Source organism: Monodelphis domestica, chromosome 2, assembly GCF_027887165.1.
Source record: "Monodelphis domestica isolate mMonDom1 chromosome 2, mMonDom1.pri, whole genome shotgun sequence".
In the NCBI taxonomy this organism is placed as follows: domain Eukaryota; kingdom Metazoa; phylum Chordata; class Mammalia; order Didelphimorphia; family Didelphidae; genus Monodelphis; species Monodelphis domestica.
In genome coordinates this window covers 443,243,248-443,264,584 of record NC_077228.1, presented here as the reverse complement: position 1 = coordinate 443,264,584, position 21,337 = coordinate 443,243,248, and the positions used below count along the sequence as shown (strand labels likewise).

Sequence of the window (21,337 nt, the reverse complement as noted above, 5' to 3'; positions counted from 1 at the left end):
CAGTGGTTCTCAACCTTTCTAATGCCATGACCCCACAATACAGCTCCTCATGTTGCAGTGAACCCAAACCAAAAAATTATTTTGGTGGCTACTTCAAAACTGTAATTTTGCTACAGTTATGATTTGGAATGTAAATAATTGATATGCATTATGTATTCTCATTGCTACAAATTGAGAGGTTGAGAACCGCTGCTCTATATCCTATCTCCTCGCCTTTGCCCTGGCTGCCCTCTATCACTAGAAGACCTTTTTGCCTCCCTCTGCATCTTAGAGTCTTTGGCTTCCTTCCATACTCAGCTCAAATGCCACTTTCCAAAGGTGCCTCCTCTTCTAGTGGCCTCCTGGTCAAAGTAATCTTGAGTCTGTTTTGTATGTTTCTTTTATGGTTTTTACGTGGGCTGACAGTGGGCAGTAAGGGGCAGTAATAGGAGCAGGACTCTCATACTCTGAAATCTTGTATTTTTCACTGGTTAAACATCAACTGCAAAACCTATAGTTCAGCATTAGTCAACCACGAATTATAGATTGTTCAAGAATCTATTCTGTGTATTAGATTTGTAACATTCTATACTAGATATCAGCTTTGTACCTATTCTGTTTTATTAATTGCTTATATTGTTCCTAGAAATAATTAATTACTGATAATGATCTTCCAATGTACCAGAACCACCACCCCCAATTCCCATTCCTGAAGGGCAACAAGTCCTCTCTTGCATTTATAAATGATGACAAGGTAGACAATGGAAAAACATGGAATCCGTGCACTGGGGACTCTGGTGTTCCAGAAGAATCCCCCAATATTGCACATGCTCCTTATTCCCTATGGCAACAAACCCCAAAACATACCTCCACCTGAGTTTGGAAAGGGAAATGCTAAAAGCTACCAGACCCCAAATAAATATGCCAGCCCTGATCCACAGGGTATGGAAGTTGCCACTCTACATTGGAAGCTGCCACTCTACAGAAAAGCTGCTACTCTATACTATCGGCTCCAAAGAGGCTACTGAGCTTATCCATCAGCCCCAAGACTATCTGATTAGTTCCCAGACTATTCCACAAGCTATTAGGCTATTATACCACCAAAAAACTGCTTATTCAAATAAAATTCTTTCCTTACTTCTGGACTGAACAGTTTGAATCTCCCATTCTTGGGGCAAGACCCTGCTACAAACTTAGGTGTGTTTCTCCCATATCAGTATTACATTTGTACCTGTTGTTTCTCCAATTAAAATAAGCTAGTGAGGCTAGGGGCTTTCATTTTTGTCATCAAAACTCAGTACCAAACTGTGACTGAATAGAGTAAATAACCATAAATGGTTGTTGATTGATAGATTGACCAATATAAAATTGAAAATCCCTTCTCATCTTCCCTGTGGTCTCCCTTTCCCCCCTCTATTTCAGAGTTCCAAAGTACTGGCTAAGAAAGAACTTTCCTATGTCCCTGTAATTGGATGGATGTGGTATTTCCTGGAAATAGTATTCTGTTCCCGCAAGTGGGAGGAAGATCGTGAGACAGTCATCCAGGGTTTGCTAAATCTTCGAGATTATCCTGAAAACTTCTGGGTAAGTAACAGCTTTGAAATAGCAGGAACTGCAATCCCCTTCCATCTTGACAGCCTCCGATTCTGCTCATCGACTAGGAGTATATAGAAACATCACAAGATTTTTACCAACTGCCCAGTCCTCGCAGGCTTTATCTTTTTTGTATTTTTTTTTCAATTGTCACAGTCATGGTTTGGGGGAGGCTTGGAGGTTGATGCTCATTTTGATTTTTTCCTATTTCTACTACTTCCTAAATATTGTTGTTCAGATGTTTAAAGTTGAATCCAACTCTTCATGACCCCATTTGGGGTTTTCTTGGCGAAGACACTGGAGCAGGGGTCCCTAAACTTTTTACACAGGGGGCCAGTTCACTGTCCCTCAGTCTGGAGAGCCAGACTATAAAAAAATTTTGAGCAAATCCCTATGCACACTGCACATATCTTATTTTAAAGTAAAAAACAAAACAAAACAGGGACAAATACAATATTTAAAATAAAGAACAAGTAAATTTAAATCAATAAACTGACAAATATTTTGATGGGACCTATGGGCTGGCTTTTGGCTAATGAGATGGTCAATGTCCGCTTCTATATTTGTCACTGCTAGCCGTAACAAGTGATGCAAGTGTGCATCAGTTAGTCTAAATCTGGTTGGAGATTTCAGATGTTTCATTCTGGAAAAAGTCTGTCCATAGACATAAGTGCTGCCAAAGATGGTTACCATTTTGAATGCATGGTTCCTGAGATTAGGGTATGTCTCAGAGGGGAGAGATGTATAGAAATTAGGCAAGATTCTTGACTTGAATGCATCTTTCATAGAGTCACAATTCTGCAGTTCAGCCAGTTCCATTTGGTAAACTGTATCCACATTTTCAATGTCAATAGAAAATGGGTTATGGAAAAGCTTTATGTCCTATTCATGGAGATGAAGCTCTTTAAATCTGAATTGGAACTCCTTTTGCAACTTTTCCAGTGAATCCATACATGTTTCTTTTGGGAATACAATCAAGGGTTTTTCTAATAGATTTTGAGCTAAGGGGAGATGGCAGAAATTTTCCTCCTTCACTTGTTTGATAAGGAGGCCTAATTTTACTTCAAATGCTTTCACATGTGATTGCATATCACAAATGAGCTTCCCTTTTCCTTGAAGTTGCACATTGAAACTGTTGAGTAGCTCTTTTACATCTGTGAGAAAGGTGAGGTGCCATTTCCATTCTGCGTCATTGAGCTCTGGTACTTCTTTGTTTTTTGAAAGCATAAAAGCTGTAATCCGTGGAAGTAAGTCATAGAAATGTCTAAAAACTCACCCTTGACTCAACCAACGGACTCCTGTATGGTTCAGAACATCTTAATAGGCAACATTTAGCTCAGACAGAAATTCCTGAAATTGTCTGGTTTAGTGCATTAGCTCTAATGAAGTTAACACAAGATACCACAATTTTCATAACAGAGTTCCACTTCAGTGATTTATTAAATAGCAACACTTGTTAGTGGATGAGGCAGTGTATTGGATGAGAATGGTTACATTTGTCCATCTCTTGGTTAATGCAAGCAATTACTCCCTTCTTAGACCCCACCATGCTAGGAGCACCATCATTTGTCACACTGGTTAGTTTAGCCCAGTCCAGCTCCAAATCCTTCACAGTTTGGGAAACCTTTTCATAGATATCCTCTCCTGTAGTTGTTCCTTTAATGCTTTACAGTGCAGCAAGCTCTTCCGTGACTTCAAAATTGTCATTCATCCCATGAATAAAAATTAGAAGTTGTGTAGAATCACAAACATCATTGCTCTCGTCAAGTGCCAAGGAAAAATAGGAAAGTTTTCTTGCGGAATTTTGCAAATGCTGATGCAAATTGTCTCCCATTTCTTCAATTCTTCATGTAATTATAGATCCTGAAAGACTAACTGTACTAAATAAGTCTGCCTTTTCGGGACACATGTCTTTGCCAACAGAAAGAAGGCACTCTAACAAATTCTCCCTCCATGAATGATCTGCCAGTGCATGCTATTAGCTTGGCAACTTGAAAACTTGCTTGCAGTGGTGAAATATTTAGCTGTTTCTGCTTCACAAAAGTATTTTGCTGAGTTGTCAATGTATTTTTCAGTTTTAATATTTTATCTTTTCTCACATCTCCAACCCAACAAACATATTTATTTTTATGTTGAGTTAGTTTGATAGTGTCAACCCAAATTGTATTCTTTGAACACAGACACTATATTCTGGCATATCAAACACACAGCTCTTTCCTTGTACTGCATGAAAAAGTAATCATAAGTCCACTGTTCTTCTTTGAATATCCTACACTCTGAGTCAATTTTTCTCTTTCTTGACATCATTGTTTCCTAGGGATTCCAAATTACTATTAGTAAAATACCAGTGTGTGTGTGTGTGTGTGTGTGTGTGTGTATTGGCCTTATTGGTGGAACTCCACTTTTTCCTCAGGATCACACTGGTGTGATGTGGGAACCAGCACGATAACAGAGCCGGTTCCTTCGTCACCTTTCCAGTTCACACTACCCTGTGTGAACCACACTGAGATCTGTGAACTCACACAGGAATCTGGGAAAGACCCATGCAATCAGATTCCATGGCACTAGTATGTGTCCTCTTGTGGTCCGTATTTATGGATCTGTAATTATAGACTGTAATATGAAAAATACATGCTTCACTTCCCCCACGTAGTACAATGGCAACCTAAGATACTCCCTCAGTGGCCTCTCTAACCTCCCTTTGCCCAAAAGTCTCTCCCCACATTACTACACAATACAATGGCGCTCATACTCCCCCAGACACTCCCCTGTAATAGGGGCCATTATGTTGTGCATCTAGGGGAGTACTACTGTGTTTCCCTGAAAATAAGACATGGTCTTATATTAATTTGACCCAAAAAAACAGGGTGTGTCTTATAAAACACCCAGTGGCAGTGGTAGGCTTCTCACAGTAGAGACCCATCACTGATGTCACAGGCCAGATCACCGCTATCCAATGCCTGGTGCTGGGCCTGTGACACTGTACATTACTGTCTGGGATAGCGGAGGCTGCAGCATTGGCTGTGATGGGCCTGTCACACCTTGGACAGGTCCATCACTGCCACCACTATACCAGGCAGCAGGATACACAGTGCAGAATCCCCTCCCCCAGATCGCTGCTCACTATGCTGACTTCTTCCATGGTACAGCCGCATAATCCTTTGTGCAGCATCTCATTCTCCTTCAGTTACTCTCAGAACAAAGCACCATGCAAAGGATTATGTCATCAGAAGTAGTACTATACATGAATGATGCCACACTGTGCGACTGCCACATACAGTACTTCAGGAGCACAGGATGCATCTGCAATGAAAGGGTGCCCCTTTTGGAAGTGCAGTGGGGGTCAGTTAAATGGCCTCAGGGGGCCGCATGTGGCCCATGGGCTGTAGTTTGGGGACCCTTGCACTGGAGTGATTTACCATTTCCTTCTCCAATTAAGTTTATAGATGAGGAACTGAGGCAAATAGGATTAAATGACTTTTCCCAGGGTCACAAAATTCATGTCTGCAGCCAGACTTGAACATAGAAATATGAGTTTGCCCAGAACTCTATCCACTGTACCACCAGCAATCCTTCCGGAGAGAGCTTATTCTCTTACTTGACACAGCTAATGATCAAAGGCCCTGAAAGCATTTTGAGAACAGTAAGCTTATCCCCAAATCTACTTAAATAATTTTTTTTTTCTGCACCAGTCCCGTTTCCCCCCAGTGGGATAGTTGAAGGCCAGATAAATGCTTGGTTTCCTTCCCCATAACAGGGAGTTAGCTGATGAGTCATGCCTAAGTAATGCAATCTGAGAATGTTCCTTAGGAAGTCAGATACCTGGTCTCCATGAGACAAGCTATATAACCACTTCCTGAAAGACAGGAGCAGTCTAGGAAGATGTGATACTTCCTTCAGTCTCTTGCTTTTGGTCATGGACTTTTCCATGGAGTAGTTCTAATTTCTGTCTTCTATTATTTACAGTTTCTGATTCATTGCGAGGGCACCAGATTCACGCAGCAGAAGCACCAGATCAGTATGCAGGTAGCAGAATCTAAAGGCTTGCCGAAACTCAAATACCATCTGCTTCCACGCACAAAGGGATTTGCTGTCACTGTGAAGTGTTTAAGAAATGTAGGTAAGGAAAGCTACTTGGTGCAAATTTTTTCTTCCCTCTAAATAAAGACAAAATAGACTCCCCTTCTTTCCTACCCCCAACATGTAAAGCTATCTTTCTTTACCACCAGAATTTACAGGGAGTCTGTCAGCTGACTGAAAAGAGACTGCTGAATTAGGACCTTTTGGCTAATTAGAAATGGGGTGGAGGGGGGACAATTAGGGATCACAGCAGATAGAGCACTAGGCCTGGAGTTGAGAGGACATGGGTTCAAATGTGACCTCAGACACTTCCTAGCTGTGTGACCCTGGGCAAGTCACTTAACCCTGATTGCCTAGCTCTTGCTGCTCTTTTGTTTTAGGATTGATATTACAACAGAAGGTAAGGGTTGAGAGAGGGGGAGAAGAGGAAGGAGTGAAAGAGGAGAGAGAGAGAAAGAGAAGGAAAGGGAGACAGAGATGAAGAAGGGAGGGAGAGAGAAAGAGAGAGAAGTGTTTTACTTTGAGACAAGACAGCAATGATGCTAGTAGGGCAAAGTTCTATAGTAATTAATGTTAATAGAACATTCATGTTAATAGAGCAATCATGTGTAGTAATTAATGTTAATAGAACATTCATGTTAATAGAGCAATCATGTGAGGTAGGTGGTGCTGGCCTGGGTAGTGTTCATAGGATTTCTATTTAGACCTGGAAAATACTTTAAATGCCTTCTAGACCAAGTTCCTCATTTTATAAGGAAGAAATTAAAGCCTGGAAGGAAGTGAGTAGTCCAGGATCCTCACAGAGGAAACATCAAAGGTATGAATTAAACTCAGATGCTCTGAGTCCACAGATCCATGGAGTTGGAATTTGTCAGAAAGAACTGGCTAATTAGCTGGGTGACAGTGGGTCAAGAGACTTAACTTTCCTTTCCGCATTTATAAAAAATGGGCATCATCATACCTAAAGTGCCAACTCGTAGAGCTGTCAGGATTCTCAGCTGAGATTGTGTACATGAAATGCTCTGTAATCATTAAAGAACCATGTAAATGGTTGAATTTTGCTGTGATTACTGGCACACACCCCTAACACCATTTCATTTTACAGAAGCGACCATCTGAGCCCCAAGAGAGGTCAGGAGTCTTGCCTAGGACCACACAGCCAGGAAATATCATAAACAAAAGCATTCCTGCCAGCTGCTGCAGATGGCAACCCCTACTGACCATCTCTTAGGTCAGCTCATTACACAGACTAGTAGCTACGCCCTCTGCTGCTCAGCACAAATACTGTGATTTTATGGATGCTCCTGAGAACCTCCATTCTTTCCCTTTTCTCTCCCAACAACAGTTGTTTGTCTTAGTTATAAGACTGAGCCTTTCCTATAGGTCTAATTCCTAAGGAAGTTTTTATTGTTTTAAATCCTTTCCTTCTGACTTAGAAGCAATACAGTGTTTTGGTTCTAAGGCAGAAGAGCAGTAAAGGCTAGGTAATGGGGGTTAAGTGATATGCTCAGGGCCACACAGCTAGATCTAAAGAGGTTTTCACCCCACTTTTCTGCTTGCTGACAGCTTTTGGCAAGATCTACCTCCAGAGGATTTATTTATCTCAGGATTTGGCTGATATGCCCATGTTGGTGAGCCAGAGCCTTTGGAGTTGGAAATAAATGAGTAAACATACAAAAGCTTTCTTCTACTACTCTTCCCTTGCCTGTTTTACCTCTTTTCATTTCTCCTCAATCCCTAAGTAGACTAAAGAGGAAAATGATGGTTAAAATGGACACAATCTTTATAGTTAAAGGATTGTTATCATTTCCTGTTTTCATCTGCCCTCACCAAGTTAAGTCAACAAGTATTGTGCACTAACACTATAATAAGGGTAGAGGACAGAAAGACAAAAATAGTCCTTGCCTCATGATTGAATACGGAAAGACAACATGAAGATAATTACGAAATAAGCTATAGGGGGGACATTGGATGTAATCCTAGAAAATAGCACTAGCATTAAGGAATTTAGGGAAAGAATTTTTGCTGAAGGAGGAATTGTAGTTGAAATTTGAAACAAACCAGAAGGTGAAGATGAGGAGGAGAAAGTTCCAGGCTTTAGGTACAGCCAGTTTCAAGATGACAGGAAGAGGAGTATCACTGAATCCCAGAGTTTGTAGAGAGGCAGTGAGGTATAAGAAGACTGGCAGGGGGAAAACAGATCAGGATATGAAGGGCTTTAAAAGTCAAACAGATGATGTTATATTTGATTCTCTGGAGATAAAAGGGGAACCACTAGAGTTTGTTGAATATAGGGGATAGTAAGGATCATTTTGCTATTTTTTTTTAAACCCTTACCTTCCATCTTGGAGTCAATACTGTGTATTGGTTCCAAGGCAGAAGAGTGGTAAGGGCTAGGCAATGGGGGTCAAGTGACTTGCCAAGGGTCACACAGCTGGGAAGTGTCTGAGGCCAGATTTGAACCCAGGACCTCCCATCTCTAGGCCTGGTTCTCATTCCACTGAGCTACCCAGCTGCCTTGTATTTTGCTATTTTAATGAAGGATAGACAGGAGTGGGGAAAGGCTTGAGACAGGGAAATATAACATTGTATTCCAGGCAGGGTAGATGACAAATGAAATCATGGGTGAAGGTTGCATATATAAAGCAAATCATTTAATCTGGAGTGGAGGGTACTTGAAGAGGGAATAGTTTGGTTAAACGTGGAGGAGTGGGGTAGAACAAGATTGTGGAGATCCTTGAATGCTAGGGGACTGGAGACGGTGGGGGGGGGGGCAAACCCAGAGGGGAAGCTGTGGTCACTTTTCAAATGAAAGGTAATGAGGATATTCATTGAAGTCTATCTTTTATCAGAGCCCTCTATTCTCTAATCTGTGACTAAGCCCATTATGATGAGGTACCAAAGCAAATTATTTGGGGGGGGGTGTAACTAACTATTTTAAAATAGGGGTAGCAGTGAATGAAGTAAGAGCTCTTTTGGAGGGAGAATTCTGAGTATCTGGTAATGGATTGGATTTGTGGAAAGCAAGAGAAGAGTAAAAACATCACAAAATCCTAGAATTGAAAGAGACATGTAAGGTCATCTGATCTCTTTCCTGAACCACATGCCCTTTCTACGACATCTTCAAAAGCCTTGACCTGAAGAACTCAGTACCTTTCAAGGCAGCCTGCTACATTTTTAGACAGTTACAATTATTAAGAAGATTTTCCTCTTCTCCAGGCAAAAATCTGCCGCTTTGTAACTTTGAAACTCCATCAATTCAGTGACATTCTGCTCTGTGGGTGTAAGCAGAAAAAAATGTTATCCCTCTTCCACATGATAACCTTTTTTCTTATTCTTGAAGACAACTGTCACATCCCATTAACTAGGCTAAACATTCCTGGTTCATTCAACTAATCTTTGGGTGGCCTGATTTCTAGACCATGCGATTTATTCATCCCAAGGTTCTAAATGTGCTCTCACCAGAACAAAACACAGTAGGACTAATCACTGCCCTCAGTTTAGACCCTAGGATTCTGTTCATTCAATCTGAGTCACTATCTGGCCATGTGTGCAATGTGAAGTCACCTCTTAAGGAATAAAGTTGCCTAGCCTTTATTTTATTGAATCATTTTTATACCCTAGTATAGGACTTCACATTTATTATAATCACTGCCATTCCTGGCAGACCATCATTCTGATCAATTGTGCCTGTCTCTGTTGTATGTACCATATAATATATATATATATATATATATATATATATATACATACATACATGTATCTATGTGTATACAGATATAGATACATACGTGTGTGTGTGTGTGTGTGGAGAGAGAGAGAGAGGAGAGAAAGAGGTGTAGATATAGAGATAATTCAAATTCTGTCATCCAATGACATCCAATCTATCACTTCAAGCTTTGTGGCATCTCAGAATTAGAGAAGAATGTCCTTACCCAAATCAATAATTAAGATGTGGAATACTATAGGAGAGGGCCAAAGACAGATACCTACATACTTCTCTGCAAGTCAGTGTCTGCCTTGGAGGTCAGAGATCGGTGGAGACTGTAGACTCCAGAGTGCTTTGATCCTCCTCTTACCCCAGGCTTTGGTCAGAGTTTAGAATTTAAGGATTATAGATGATAGATTTATTGTCTTGTAGATGGGAGAAAAGAGGAGTCTCCAGTGACCAAGATGTTTTTGGTGGCTCTTTTTTGGAGTCTTAAATTCAGTTTCTCATAAATACATTATTTATTGTGAGAATGGTTATATAGATAGTTGTAATAGTGCTGTTAATAAGTGGCACAGTGGAATGCTGGACTTTGAATCGGAAAAAAAACTAAGTTCGAATCCGGGACTTGACCTTGAGAAAGTCACTTAATCTCTGTCTGCCTCAGTTTCCTTATCTTATTCTATTATCATAGGATGATAATACCTACTTCCCAGGGTTGTTGTATCAAAAGGATAATATATGTACAACGCATTACCAACTTCAAATTCTTATGAAAAATCCCTGCCTCATTGGGTCTGAAGGAGCAGTTACTTATCTTTGTGCAGTGGAAGTATCGTAGCCAATGAAGTTTAACCGAGGCATGATTGTTGTTAATTAAAAGGAAGGTAACCACCAGTTTTCAGAGGCTGTAACCATGCAGTAGAAGTCCTGGCAGACTTTCCTTTGATAGAAGGTATTCAAGAATGGGCCCAACATTTGTTGCTAAGGAGCAGCCTAATTTCATTTGAACAGAGAAGTTCATCAATGAATTGACCACATAATTAGGTTTTTTTTGCCACAATAAATACAGAGATTGAGATGGAGAGATATTATGATGAGTTAATGGAGTATCTACCCCAAAAGGATGGATTCAGGGAATATTCAAATGTATTTAAATATTTTATGAGTGAAAATTAGTTTTTTTCTGTCTGAGAATTGGTACTGTGTATTAGGTCCAAGGAACAAAAGCAGTCAGGGGTAGGCAGTGGGTGTCAAGTGACTTGCCCAGGGTCACACAGCTAGGAAGTATCTGAGGCCAGATTTAAACCCAGGACCTTTTGTCTCTAGGCCTGGCTAGTTCTAACTAGCTGCCCTCTGAAATAAGTTTTTGCAGCCTAGCCTAGGAACTTAACTATTACAGATAATGTTGCTTCTGTTAGAAAATAAGCTCTCAACTTCCAAACAACTAACAAAAAAATGTTCAAGAACCCAAGTTGTTGATGAATTAGGCTTTGCCTCTTGAAATGTATATTTAGTAAACATCATGACACAGAATCGGTTATGATCTGGGTCGGTTTTCTCTTGGAAACTGGTAGTAGTTGGAGTGCTAGTCTTGGAGTCATACGAAAACCCGAGTTCTTAAGTTGAGAAAAAAGTGGGCTCAACCTTTAGAGCATATGTGACAAAGTTAGATGTACAGCATCTAGAAGTCCTTTTCTCTCTTTTAAGGGGCTCTTCTTGAGTTATCCTTAGGGATATGCAAATACTTCAAAAAAATTTTGAGAATATTTTATTTTTCCACAATTAAATGTAAAAAAAAATTTAACAATTCACTAGAGATTTTACATATGAAATCATATAAAACCATTTTCCACATTAGTAATTTTGTGGAAGAGATCTCAAAGAAAAAAAGAAGAAAGAAAGTGAAATATAATATGTTTTGGTCTTCATTCAGACTCCATCATATACTAGTTACTTTAAGTGGAGTGAGGCGATTGGCTCACAGAACTGATGTCCCTCTCCTGCTTTCAGGAGAAGATACATTCAAGGCTCTGTCACTGTCCCTTTGTGAGACCGTAGGCAAAAATCAGTTTGCTTTTTGGATATTTGAAAGGGACTAGGCAGACTGGATAATTTCTAGTGCTTTGCTTTCATTCTCTGATTCTGAGTCCTGTTCTCTGGTGAACCTTTGCCCTCACTGAGTCGTCAAGAATGATTTTTCGTCCTAATGTTGTACAGCCAAACTAGAATCTAAACCATTGTCGCACTGTTCTCTGCCTACAGTAGCCAGGACCGCAGGAGTCAGTCACCTCAGGGCCGTGCTAGAGGGGATTTGGCTCCCCCCTTTTCTTAGCCTCACACTCCAGCCTGGGGAGGCAAAAGCAGAAGTAATTCTATTCCCACTTCTGGTATTTCCTAGGGCTGTACAACAAACCAAACAGTGGGGATCTTGATAGGGCTGGAAACCATTAGAGCTTCTACTGGTCCTTACTATAATTTTTTCCCAAGTTATAGAATATGTAAAAGTACAATGATTTCTCCCTTTGTTTTTAGAAAATATTTCTTTTGGAATAATTTCTGTTATTATGCAACAAAATGGCAAATTAAACTTGCTTTGTTACTTATTATTTAATCAAATATCTGTATCATTGATTTTTTTCCATGGAGAGTTTTGCTTTAGACTCACATTGCAAACTGCCTGAAAATGATCATTAAAAATTATATTATGGGAGGCAGCTGGGTGGTTCAGTGGATTGAGAGTCAGGCCTAAAGAGGGGAGATCCTAGGTTCAAATGTGGCCTCAGACACTTCCCAGCTGTGTGCCCTGGTCAAGTCACTTTACCCCCATTGCCTGACCCTTATTGCTCTTCTATCTTGGAACTAATACACAGTATTGATTCTAAGACAGAGAGTAAGGGCTTAAAAATAAATAAGCAAACAAACAAATAAATAAATGATTGTATTACAGGTAAGGGTGGGGGGTGGGGCTTACATACCTAATGAGAGTTAGCACAGGGATTTGAACCTAGGTTTTTCCTGCCTTGCCTCTACTCCAAGCTACCTCTCTTTCAAACATTTAAGTTTAGGTGAATTTTAGCACATATGATGTCACAGCTTGTCAATCACTCTCTCCCAAGTTTCAATCAGGACTCTTGGTCTATTTGTCACCATTCGCTTAGCTCTTAAATGATTGGATAATTAGAATGCACTGTCTTTTTCTGTTACCATTTTTCTTTTTATATACAAAACAAACTTGAAATCTCTCTCTTTCTGTGACTCCCATATCATTTTTCTTACTTGACATCCTGGATCATTTAACAACCAGCCAGATTTCTTTTCCCTCCTTTGTCTACCTCCATTTCTGACATAGTTTATTCATAATGAGATCATGTTTAAATTTTATTTTCAACTTATTGTAGCTTGGTTGCTTTGAGCATTCCTAGCAGTGTTTTTGCCTCAGTTCCACCTCTGTCTTGAGGAAAAATGCTCAGAGACAATTTATATCACATAGCTGAGACCCTCCTGCTCAGCGAGCGTGTTTTGAATTCATTCTTTTTTTCTATCAGTTTCCATTATATGTCTAGAGACCAAGCAAATTGAAAATTAGAATTGTCAGTATGGTATCTGAGGACCAAGCACTATTGAAGTAATGCACTGAAGCTTATTTGAGAGCATGACATTAATAACTCTGCTTTCTTCCTACAGTTGCAGCTGTGTATGACTCTACACTCAATTTCAAAAACAATGAAAATCCAACACTCCTGGGAGTTTTAAGTGGAAAGAAATATCAGGCAGATTTATATGTAAGGCAAGTTATCTTCATTGTTATATGTTGGCTCACGGGGAATTAACTGGTAATTAAAGAGTCTCCTTTTTGCTCCCAGGTAATGAAGATTTCATTTGGTATTTTCCAGTTTAGGAACAATTTGTCCGTATTTACTGATTTGTGCCATTGAGGCACAATTCAGTAGTCTTTCAAGTGAAGTTTCATTCTGAATCATAGTTCTTTAAGTGGACTTTGAGTGACAGATTTTTATTTTGTTTGTGTGACATCACTGAATCTATCTCTCTATCACCTAAAGGCAGTAAAATCAATGCAGGGAAGATGACCTAAAACTTCTTCTAGCAGAGGTCACTTCTGAATAGATTCATGAAATGAAAATTAGACAATTAGACAATAGCAGAAGCGGCAGCTAGGTGGCTCAGTAGATAAAGCACCAGACCTGAAGTCAAAACTTGAATTTAAATCCAATTTCAGATACTTACTGGTTGTGTGACCCTAGGTCACTTAACTTTGCCTCAGTTTACTCATCTGTAAAATGAACTAGAAAAAGAAATGGCAAATCACTCTAGTATCTCTGTCAAAACCCAAAGGGGTCACAGAGTCAGATACAACTGAAAACTACTAATAACAACAAATAACTATTGATGAGCATCAAAAGAAGTCTCTCTTTCAGTATACTCTAAAAAGGCAACAAAGTGTATAAAACGCTCATTTGTATTATACATTCTGAACTTAGAATGATATCTCTGTGGCCTTGGGCAAGTCACATCATCTCTGTGGGCCTCAGTCGTCTGATCTGTAAGATATAGGATCCAGACTTGGAAAACTCTCAGGTTTCTTTTGGTTTTAGCTGTGGTTCTATGATGTATTCCAAATACTAGAAGTGGGGGAAAAAAAGAACCCACAATTTTGGTTCTTATTTGGGAAGCTCATTTTACTTGGAATACCTTTTTCTCAAACAATGCTAAATGAAGAGAGTTGTCATTTGTACAATCCTTGATAGATGATTAAGAAATTTGAAAACCAGGGAGATCGATCAGTCTTCATAGTATCACTTCTTACTAGAGCAGTGGTTCTCAACCTTTCTAATGCCGTGACCCCGCAATACAGTTCCTCATGCTGCAGTGACCCCAAACCAAAAAATTATTTTGGTGGCTACTTCAAAACTGTAATTTTGCTACAGTTATGATTTGGAATGTAAATAATTGATATGCATTATGTATTCTCATTGCTACAAATTGAGAGGTTGAGAACCACTATACTAGAACCATCCCTTTAAAGCGTAAGGGAATGGAGCTAATTGTACTACTATGTAATGGACTCTGTTCTCCTCTACACGTTTAAGAGTGGGAAGTCCATTTGAAATGAGCATCAGGCGTAACCTCAAAGAGGAAATAAGTCCCCAAAGCTTAGTAATTGGAGGGATATGTGTGGAAGCTGGAGAGGGAGAGTCTCAGAGGCATGGCCTTGGTTAGGATAAGGCAGATTTATGACGTAATTGTATGTATAATTGCTTCAAGGCATCGATAAAAAAATTAATTTAAAATGACCAAAAGGCTGAGCCATTTTATTCTTCCCTTCTGGCTGCCTCCCTGAATCACAGTTTAGCCCCAAGTCCCAGCTGCAGATTAGGAGTCCCCTAGAGCCCTCCATGAGGGCTATTGGAATACTTAAACCACAAGACAGAAGCAACTTTGCTTCCTACTCTCCTTGTTCCTTGTGGCCTCCACCATGTTGTATACAAATGCATCCATAAATTTGTTCATTCAGTTGACACTGTTTGAGATAAGATACAGCCTCCATATTCCTGGAATTTCTAATTTTATAAGTGGATAAGAAATGCACTGGATTATATTATATGATAAAAGCATTAAAGGGCATTGGAAAGGCTGAAAAGTTGGAGGAGGGAAGGGCTAAAGTCATTGTTAACCTGGGAAAGCTTTAAAAATATTAGCAGAGGTGGGGGCAGCTCGGTAGTTCAGTGGATTGAGAGCCAGGCCTAGAGATAGGAGGTCCTAGGTTCAAATCTGGCCTCAGAAATTCCTAGCTGGGAAGAAAGTCACTTAATCCCCATTGCCTTGCCCTTCTGCCTTGGAACCAATACACAGCATTGATTCTAAGACCGAAGGTAAGCATTTTTAAAAAATGAGTTGCGCTTTAAAAGGAATTCAGGAGGTCCTGAGATATACAGAATACTGTCTCAGATATGATCCATTTCTGAGGGGATTAGAACATTGATTTTCAAAGGAGTCTGTCATTTTGGAATCTTGTCATTGGATGGCCAAGGCAAGGGATGGCAGGGAGAGTTTGAAATATGGTAGGTTTCACTTTAAGGAAGGGAGAAGAAGTGAATCTGTGTCATTGAATCAAGCATTTTAGGCATGCCTTAAAGTCTCACATCTGAATTTGGGTCCCAGTCTTCCAAAATATGTGGACTGAATTTCCCTATTCCTGTTAATTTAATTTCCCATTTGTTTTTCAGAAATGGCTCTATTTGGTCTACCTAATAGCCACAAGCACTTCTGTCTTAGAACCATTAAATCCTATGGGATATTATTTTGGGAGACCGAGACCCAAGCACTTAATCAGTTGACAAAAATCCATGAGCAGACTTAGGAGTCGAAGTTTCTGTGCTCCAAGTTTGCTTTAACTTTTTTTAAGAAGTCTCCTGTGTTGATCGTGGGCAAGTCACTTAACCCCTATTGCCTAGCCCTTACTGCTCTTCTGCCTTGGAACTAATATACAACATTAATTCAAAGATGGAAGCTAAGGGTTTACAAAAAATCTCATAATCCTTTCCAGTGCCCAAGAGGGTAATGAAATCACCCACTCCATAGTTTTCTTGCAGTCATGTTTTCATAAAATGTACCCACAGATTTTGCTGTGGCTTTCAGTTTTTCCATTAGAAGAATGAGGCTGGAGATTAGAATTCAAAACTGAGGATTCTTGGAAAGACTTCATAGAAAGGGGAGCTATTAGGAGGAGTTTGCTCCTTCTCAACACTTGAGTAGCTGGCACTTTCCTCATCTTTGTTTCCCTCTCTTTGTTTCTGCAGAAGGATTCCATTAGAAGAAGTCCCAGAAGATGAAGAACAGTGTTCCAGATGGCTCCATAAGCTTTATCAAGAAAAGGTCAGTTGGCTGTTTGGGGAGCAGCCTGAGCTCATTGTGGTTTCTAAATTATTTAAATAATTAATGCTCTCCTGCAGTGGGAGATAGATCTAGAGGGGCCACTGGTATCAGGTGGTTGAAATATGTTTCTCTCTAATACATTCTCTTGTACAGACAATTCTCCATCATTCTAGGGCTAATTAGCAATTTGTAGACTTTGTATACTTTGGTTTCTGCTTTCCTTTTCTCTTGTGGCCTCAGTTTTTCCACTATCTTGCTACAGAAATTCATTAGCCCTGCCATCAAAAAGGATGGGGAGGGTAAACACAGAGCAGAGCTCTCAGTTGTTTCTTGGTAATATATATGGCTTAAGGAAAATTTGATTCAAAGATCAAAAATAATAGATAAGTATAACAGCCTCCCTTCCCACTTTGGTCTGCCAATGAATATTTATCTATCTATCTGTCTATCTGTCTGTCTGTCTATCTATTATTTGTTTATGGAGATTCCTCCCCCCATTTAAAAAATAAATAAAAAAACTTTTCCTACCATCTTAGAATTTATATTTTGCATTGATACCAAGACAAAAGGTAAGGACTAGGCAATGGGGGTTAAGTGATCTGCCCGGGTTCACACATCTAGGAAGTGTCTGAGATCTGAACTTAGAACCTCACATCTCTAGGGCTGCCTCCCAATCCATTGAGACACTCACCTTGCTGTAGTAAACCCCCCTCCCCCATTTGAAAAAAACATGCAGTAAAATTTTTGTGTGTTCTGAATTCTCTCCCCCAACCCCAGCTGCCCCTACCCTACTCATCAAGAATGTAAGGATTACGATAGCAATTCTACATGTGAAATCATTAAGCTGTAAGAACTTATTCATTGAAAATATTATCTAGTTGATCATCACAGCAACCCTGGGAGATGGGTACTAATATTTCCCCCATTTTACAGACTCGACTGAAGCCACTGAACAGTAACAATAAGCTTGTCACCTATTTCTATCTGACCTCTATATTATAAGAATGAAAGAGAAAAAGTCACTCACCTTTGTGAAGCATTTTAGCTACCCCAGCTCATTTAAACGGCACAACCACCCTCTTACTCTAGGTCTTATTATCTCCATTTTACAGATGATGCTGAGGCACAGGGAGATTAAGTCACATAGCTATTAGATATCAGAAATGGGATTTGAACCCAGATCTAACATTCTGTCCATAATAGCATGCATGTGAAAGAAAATGTCAAGAGAACCATAAGATGTTAGATGAATATAAGGTAGGAAGGTAGGTAGATACAACTTCCTCTGATGCATTTAAGAATGTTATTCAGAGAGGACATCTGTAGGTGTCCCCAATCTCTCTGAGAGGTCCAGGATCCTGAGAAGTTGAAGAGCCCCATCTCTGTGCTGGGGAGCTTTGTGTTTAGGACTTCCTCTAGTTCTGTGCACTAAGTGGCCCCCCTCCCCCAGGGGAGTTCAGCGTTGTACCTCTTTGTCCTCACAGGATGCCTTTCAGGAGGGATACTACAGGACCGGCACGTACCCTGGCACTCCTATCGTACCACCTCGGCGACCTTGGACTCTCCTGATTTGGCTTTTCTGGGCTCTGTTGCTTCTCTACCCCTTGTTCCAACTCATAGTTAACATGATCAGCAGTGGTTCCTCACTGACGCTGGCCAGTTTTGCTCTTGTCATCTTTGTGGGTAAGTGAGGTGGCTGATGCCCAGCCATGCAGGGGGTGGGAGGTGGAGAGCAGAGTGAGCAAGCAGGCTCAGCTAAGATGCTTCAGCACTTTGTTGGAGACTTTTCCAACACAGGCTAGGACTGAGAACGTTAGAATTGCAGGGAACTTGGGGGGTTATCGAGCCTACCATTTCCCAAGCTATGGCCTGCTGGAGCATGAGGCAAATGAAAGCTTTCCAAGAAGTTGTAATAGATGACAAGCCCTACAGCTAAGTGAAGTGGCTCAGTGGATAGAGAGCCAAGTCTGTAGATGGTAGATCCTAGGTTCGTATCTGGCCTCAGACACTTCCTAGCTGTGTGGCCCTGGGCAAGTCACATAACCCCAGCCAAGCCCTTTCTGATCTTTGCCTTGGAATCAATACTTAGCAATGATTCTAAGTCAGAAGGTAAGGGTTTTAGAAAGGAAAAAAAAAGGCAAGCCCCAGAAATTCTCTCCATGTTGCTTCCTAGTTGATCCCTCCAACCAAATACTGTTATAGCTGGAGTCAAAAGGAGAGCCATGGCCCCTGCTTTGGGAGTCACTGCCTCATGTCTTAATATGTCAGCATTGGTCAGAGCTGCTGCTGAGGGAGCAATGTAGGCTCCGGGGGAGAGGCTGAATCCTGCCTGATGGACTGATGGGAAGATTCAAGTACCCAGAATGTCATTCAGGGAAGCCCAGCCAGCTTCCCTTAAGCCCTTGCTCCTCCTGAACCTCAGAAATGACCTAATGCTTTTACTAATGTGATCCTGCAGCCCTCACAGAGGGGTAGAAAAGAAAAAGATGTTGGAGGAGTAGCCTCACTTGCTCTTTTGTGACTAGGCAAGTCACTTAACCTTCATTTTCCTCAATTTCATCATCTGTCAAGATGCGGTATGATTATAGCAGGTTTATTATGAAGGTAAATGAGATTTTTAGGTTACCATAGTTAAATGACTTACCCAAGGTCACACAGCTAGGAAGTGTCTGAGGCCAGATTTGAACAGAGGAAGATGAGTTTTCCTGACTCTAGGCCTAGTCCTTTATCCACAGCACCATCTAGCTGTTCTATTTTACTTACATTAAAAAGAAATCATTTTTGACCCTATTAGTAGTAGAACTTGAAAAAATAATAATCCAAATTCCTTTTTCCTATGAAGAAGGAATTCACCAAAGCTTTTATTGAAGTGATGATTTCCAGCTCTGCAAAAATAATGAAGAATTGGTCAGTTTGTTCCTATCACATATAAGAAAACTGAACCCAAGAGTCAAGGGGCTCTTTCAAAATGATATGGTTATGGAGCAGCACAGCCAGAATTATAACCTGGACCTCTTGGGCTCTGCTCCCTTCATACCATTGATGAAGAAAACTAGCCTATCTAGGTTTAGGGGGTCAACAAAACTACAGGAGAACCAGCTTTGTCTACATGGAGAATTGAGTCGGTTTTTGACTATCAGCATATTGTGGACAAGTGGCTGCAAAATAAAGCATGGCATACATGTATAGGGCTAAAAGAAAGCTTAGAAATCTTCTGCTCCAATATCCTGCTCCCTTTATATTATAGAGGCAGAATCTGGAGTACGAGAGAGGCAAATGATTTATCCAAGATCACACAGATAGTAAATATAGTTAGCGTCAGGATTCAAACTCAACTGATATTTTTAATGTGTAGGTTTACTGCGATACTACCCTGCTAAAAAAAATCCAGTGACTCCTTTGTTGCTTCTGGGACAAAAATATAGATTTCTGTGTGTTTATAATAATAATATATAATTATAGCATATAATATTATATAAGAAAATAATGGGAAGAAAATACAAATCTCTCATAGTTCCTCTCTAGGGTGTCCAGCTTGGTGATTTTTTAAAAAATCCTTACCTTCTGTTTTAGAATCAATATTAAATATTGGTTCCAAGGCAGAAGAGCAATAAGGGCCAGGCAACTCGGGTTAAACGACTTGGCCAGGGTCATACAGCTAGGAGGTATCTGAGGTTAGATTTGAAAGTGAGACTTCTTGTTTCCCAACCTGGCTCTATCCACTGAGTCACTTAGCTGTCCTAGCTTGGTAATTTCCTTAGGTTGTATTTGCGCTTTCCTTTCTTTTACTGTACAGATTTTTAAAATTAGATTTGCCTGTTAAGTGTACTCTGTCTCCATATAGGAGACTGGCATTCCTTACTGATTTTTCGTGATTCAATTGACCACCAGTGATATTGGCAGAAAGAAGCTAGAAATTATTTCTAAGAATTTTGAATTCTTGGATAAGAAACTATTAATAGTAACAACCCAGGTTCTCTTTTTCCCATGCTACCATGCGTGCAGAAGGGAAAGTTGATCTGGGAAGTGAACAGCTGGCTAAGAAGATCATTCCTGAAAATGGGATTTGGATTTCCAGACATAGCTGCTAATTAGGCACCCTGCTTAGGTCCTAATTCAGGGCTTTAGCTTCTATTTTGAGCCCCTGTGGTTGACTCATTATTTCAGATTGGTTGTATCCTTTTTTAGGTTCTTTTTTTTTAAACTCTTTCCTTCCATCTTAGAATCGATACAGTGTATGGGTTCCAAGGCAGAAGAGCAATTAGGGGTAGGCAACAGGGATAAAGTGAGTTGCCCAGGATCACACAGCTAGGAAGTATCTGAGGTCACATTTGATCTTAGGAGCTCCCGTTTCTAGATCTGATTGAGTCCATTGAGCCCCACCTAGTTGTTCCCATTCTTCTATTTTAAGAAATTTAGTAATAGTGGTGGTGGTGGTAATTGTGGTAGTAATGGTAGGGATTGTTGCTATCCAGAAAGCATTTTTTACTGTATTAGGTGCAGAGGATACAAAGACAAAATATTCTTTGCTCTCGTGAAACTCACATTCTTTGTGCACGTGGGGGTGGTATAGATATTTGGATGTAAAGGAATAAGTCAATACAATGTCTATACTAGAGGATACTAAGGAGTTTGAAGAAGGAGACAGCACTAAGCCATGGTTGGGAGTCTACACCTGAGGTTTTTGAAGGAAACTACAATTTTAAGAGATGGAAGTGAAGAGTTCTTGAATTCTGGACAAGGGTTATAGAGAAGATGGAATGGCACGTGTGAGCAATAGATAGCAAGCCGTTTGGACTGGAAACGTTGGTGTAGCAAGAGGAGTAACGTGAAATAAACTTGGCAAGGTAAATGGGTGCCATCACACAAAAAAAGCATTGATGACATGATGATTTGGTATGCAGAGGTGTACTGCTGAAGATTTTCAGTAAAAGAAATGAAGGAAGAAACCAAGGACTAGGCTGTGAGTTGAGAAAACAGCTGTGCAAGATGCAGAAGTGCTTTTAGACCCTCTAATGGTCCAAATTTTGCTCTGTGACTTATGCCCCTAACCGAATACATCAATGCCATTCTAAACAA

At 40.2% G+C, this 21,337-nt stretch overlaps 1 protein-coding gene and 1 pseudogene across 4 annotated transcripts in view; both read left to right on the top strand.

Annotated features, from left to right (window-relative positions):
* The window catches only part of AGPAT4 (1-acylglycerol-3-phosphate O-acyltransferase 4), a 181,669-nt gene that overhangs the window by 153,335 nt on the left and 6,997 nt on the right, over positions 1–21,337 (top strand). For all 4 annotated transcript variants that reach the window (XM_007484865.3, XM_001371495.4, XM_056814366.1 and 1 more), the window contains exons 4-8: positions 1,402–1,563; positions 5,539–5,692; positions 13,049–13,151; positions 16,183–16,258; positions 17,743–17,941. In XM_007484865.3, coding sequence (XP_007484927.1) covers positions 1,402–1,563; positions 5,539–5,692; positions 13,049–13,151; positions 16,183–16,258; positions 17,743–17,941 — 694 coding nt within the window. The remainder of the gene's footprint in view (positions 1–1,401; positions 1,564–5,538; positions 5,693–13,048; positions 13,152–16,182; positions 16,259–17,742; positions 17,942–21,337) is intronic.
* Positions 10,177–10,244, top strand: LOC130457629 (U4 spliceosomal RNA; annotated as a pseudogene).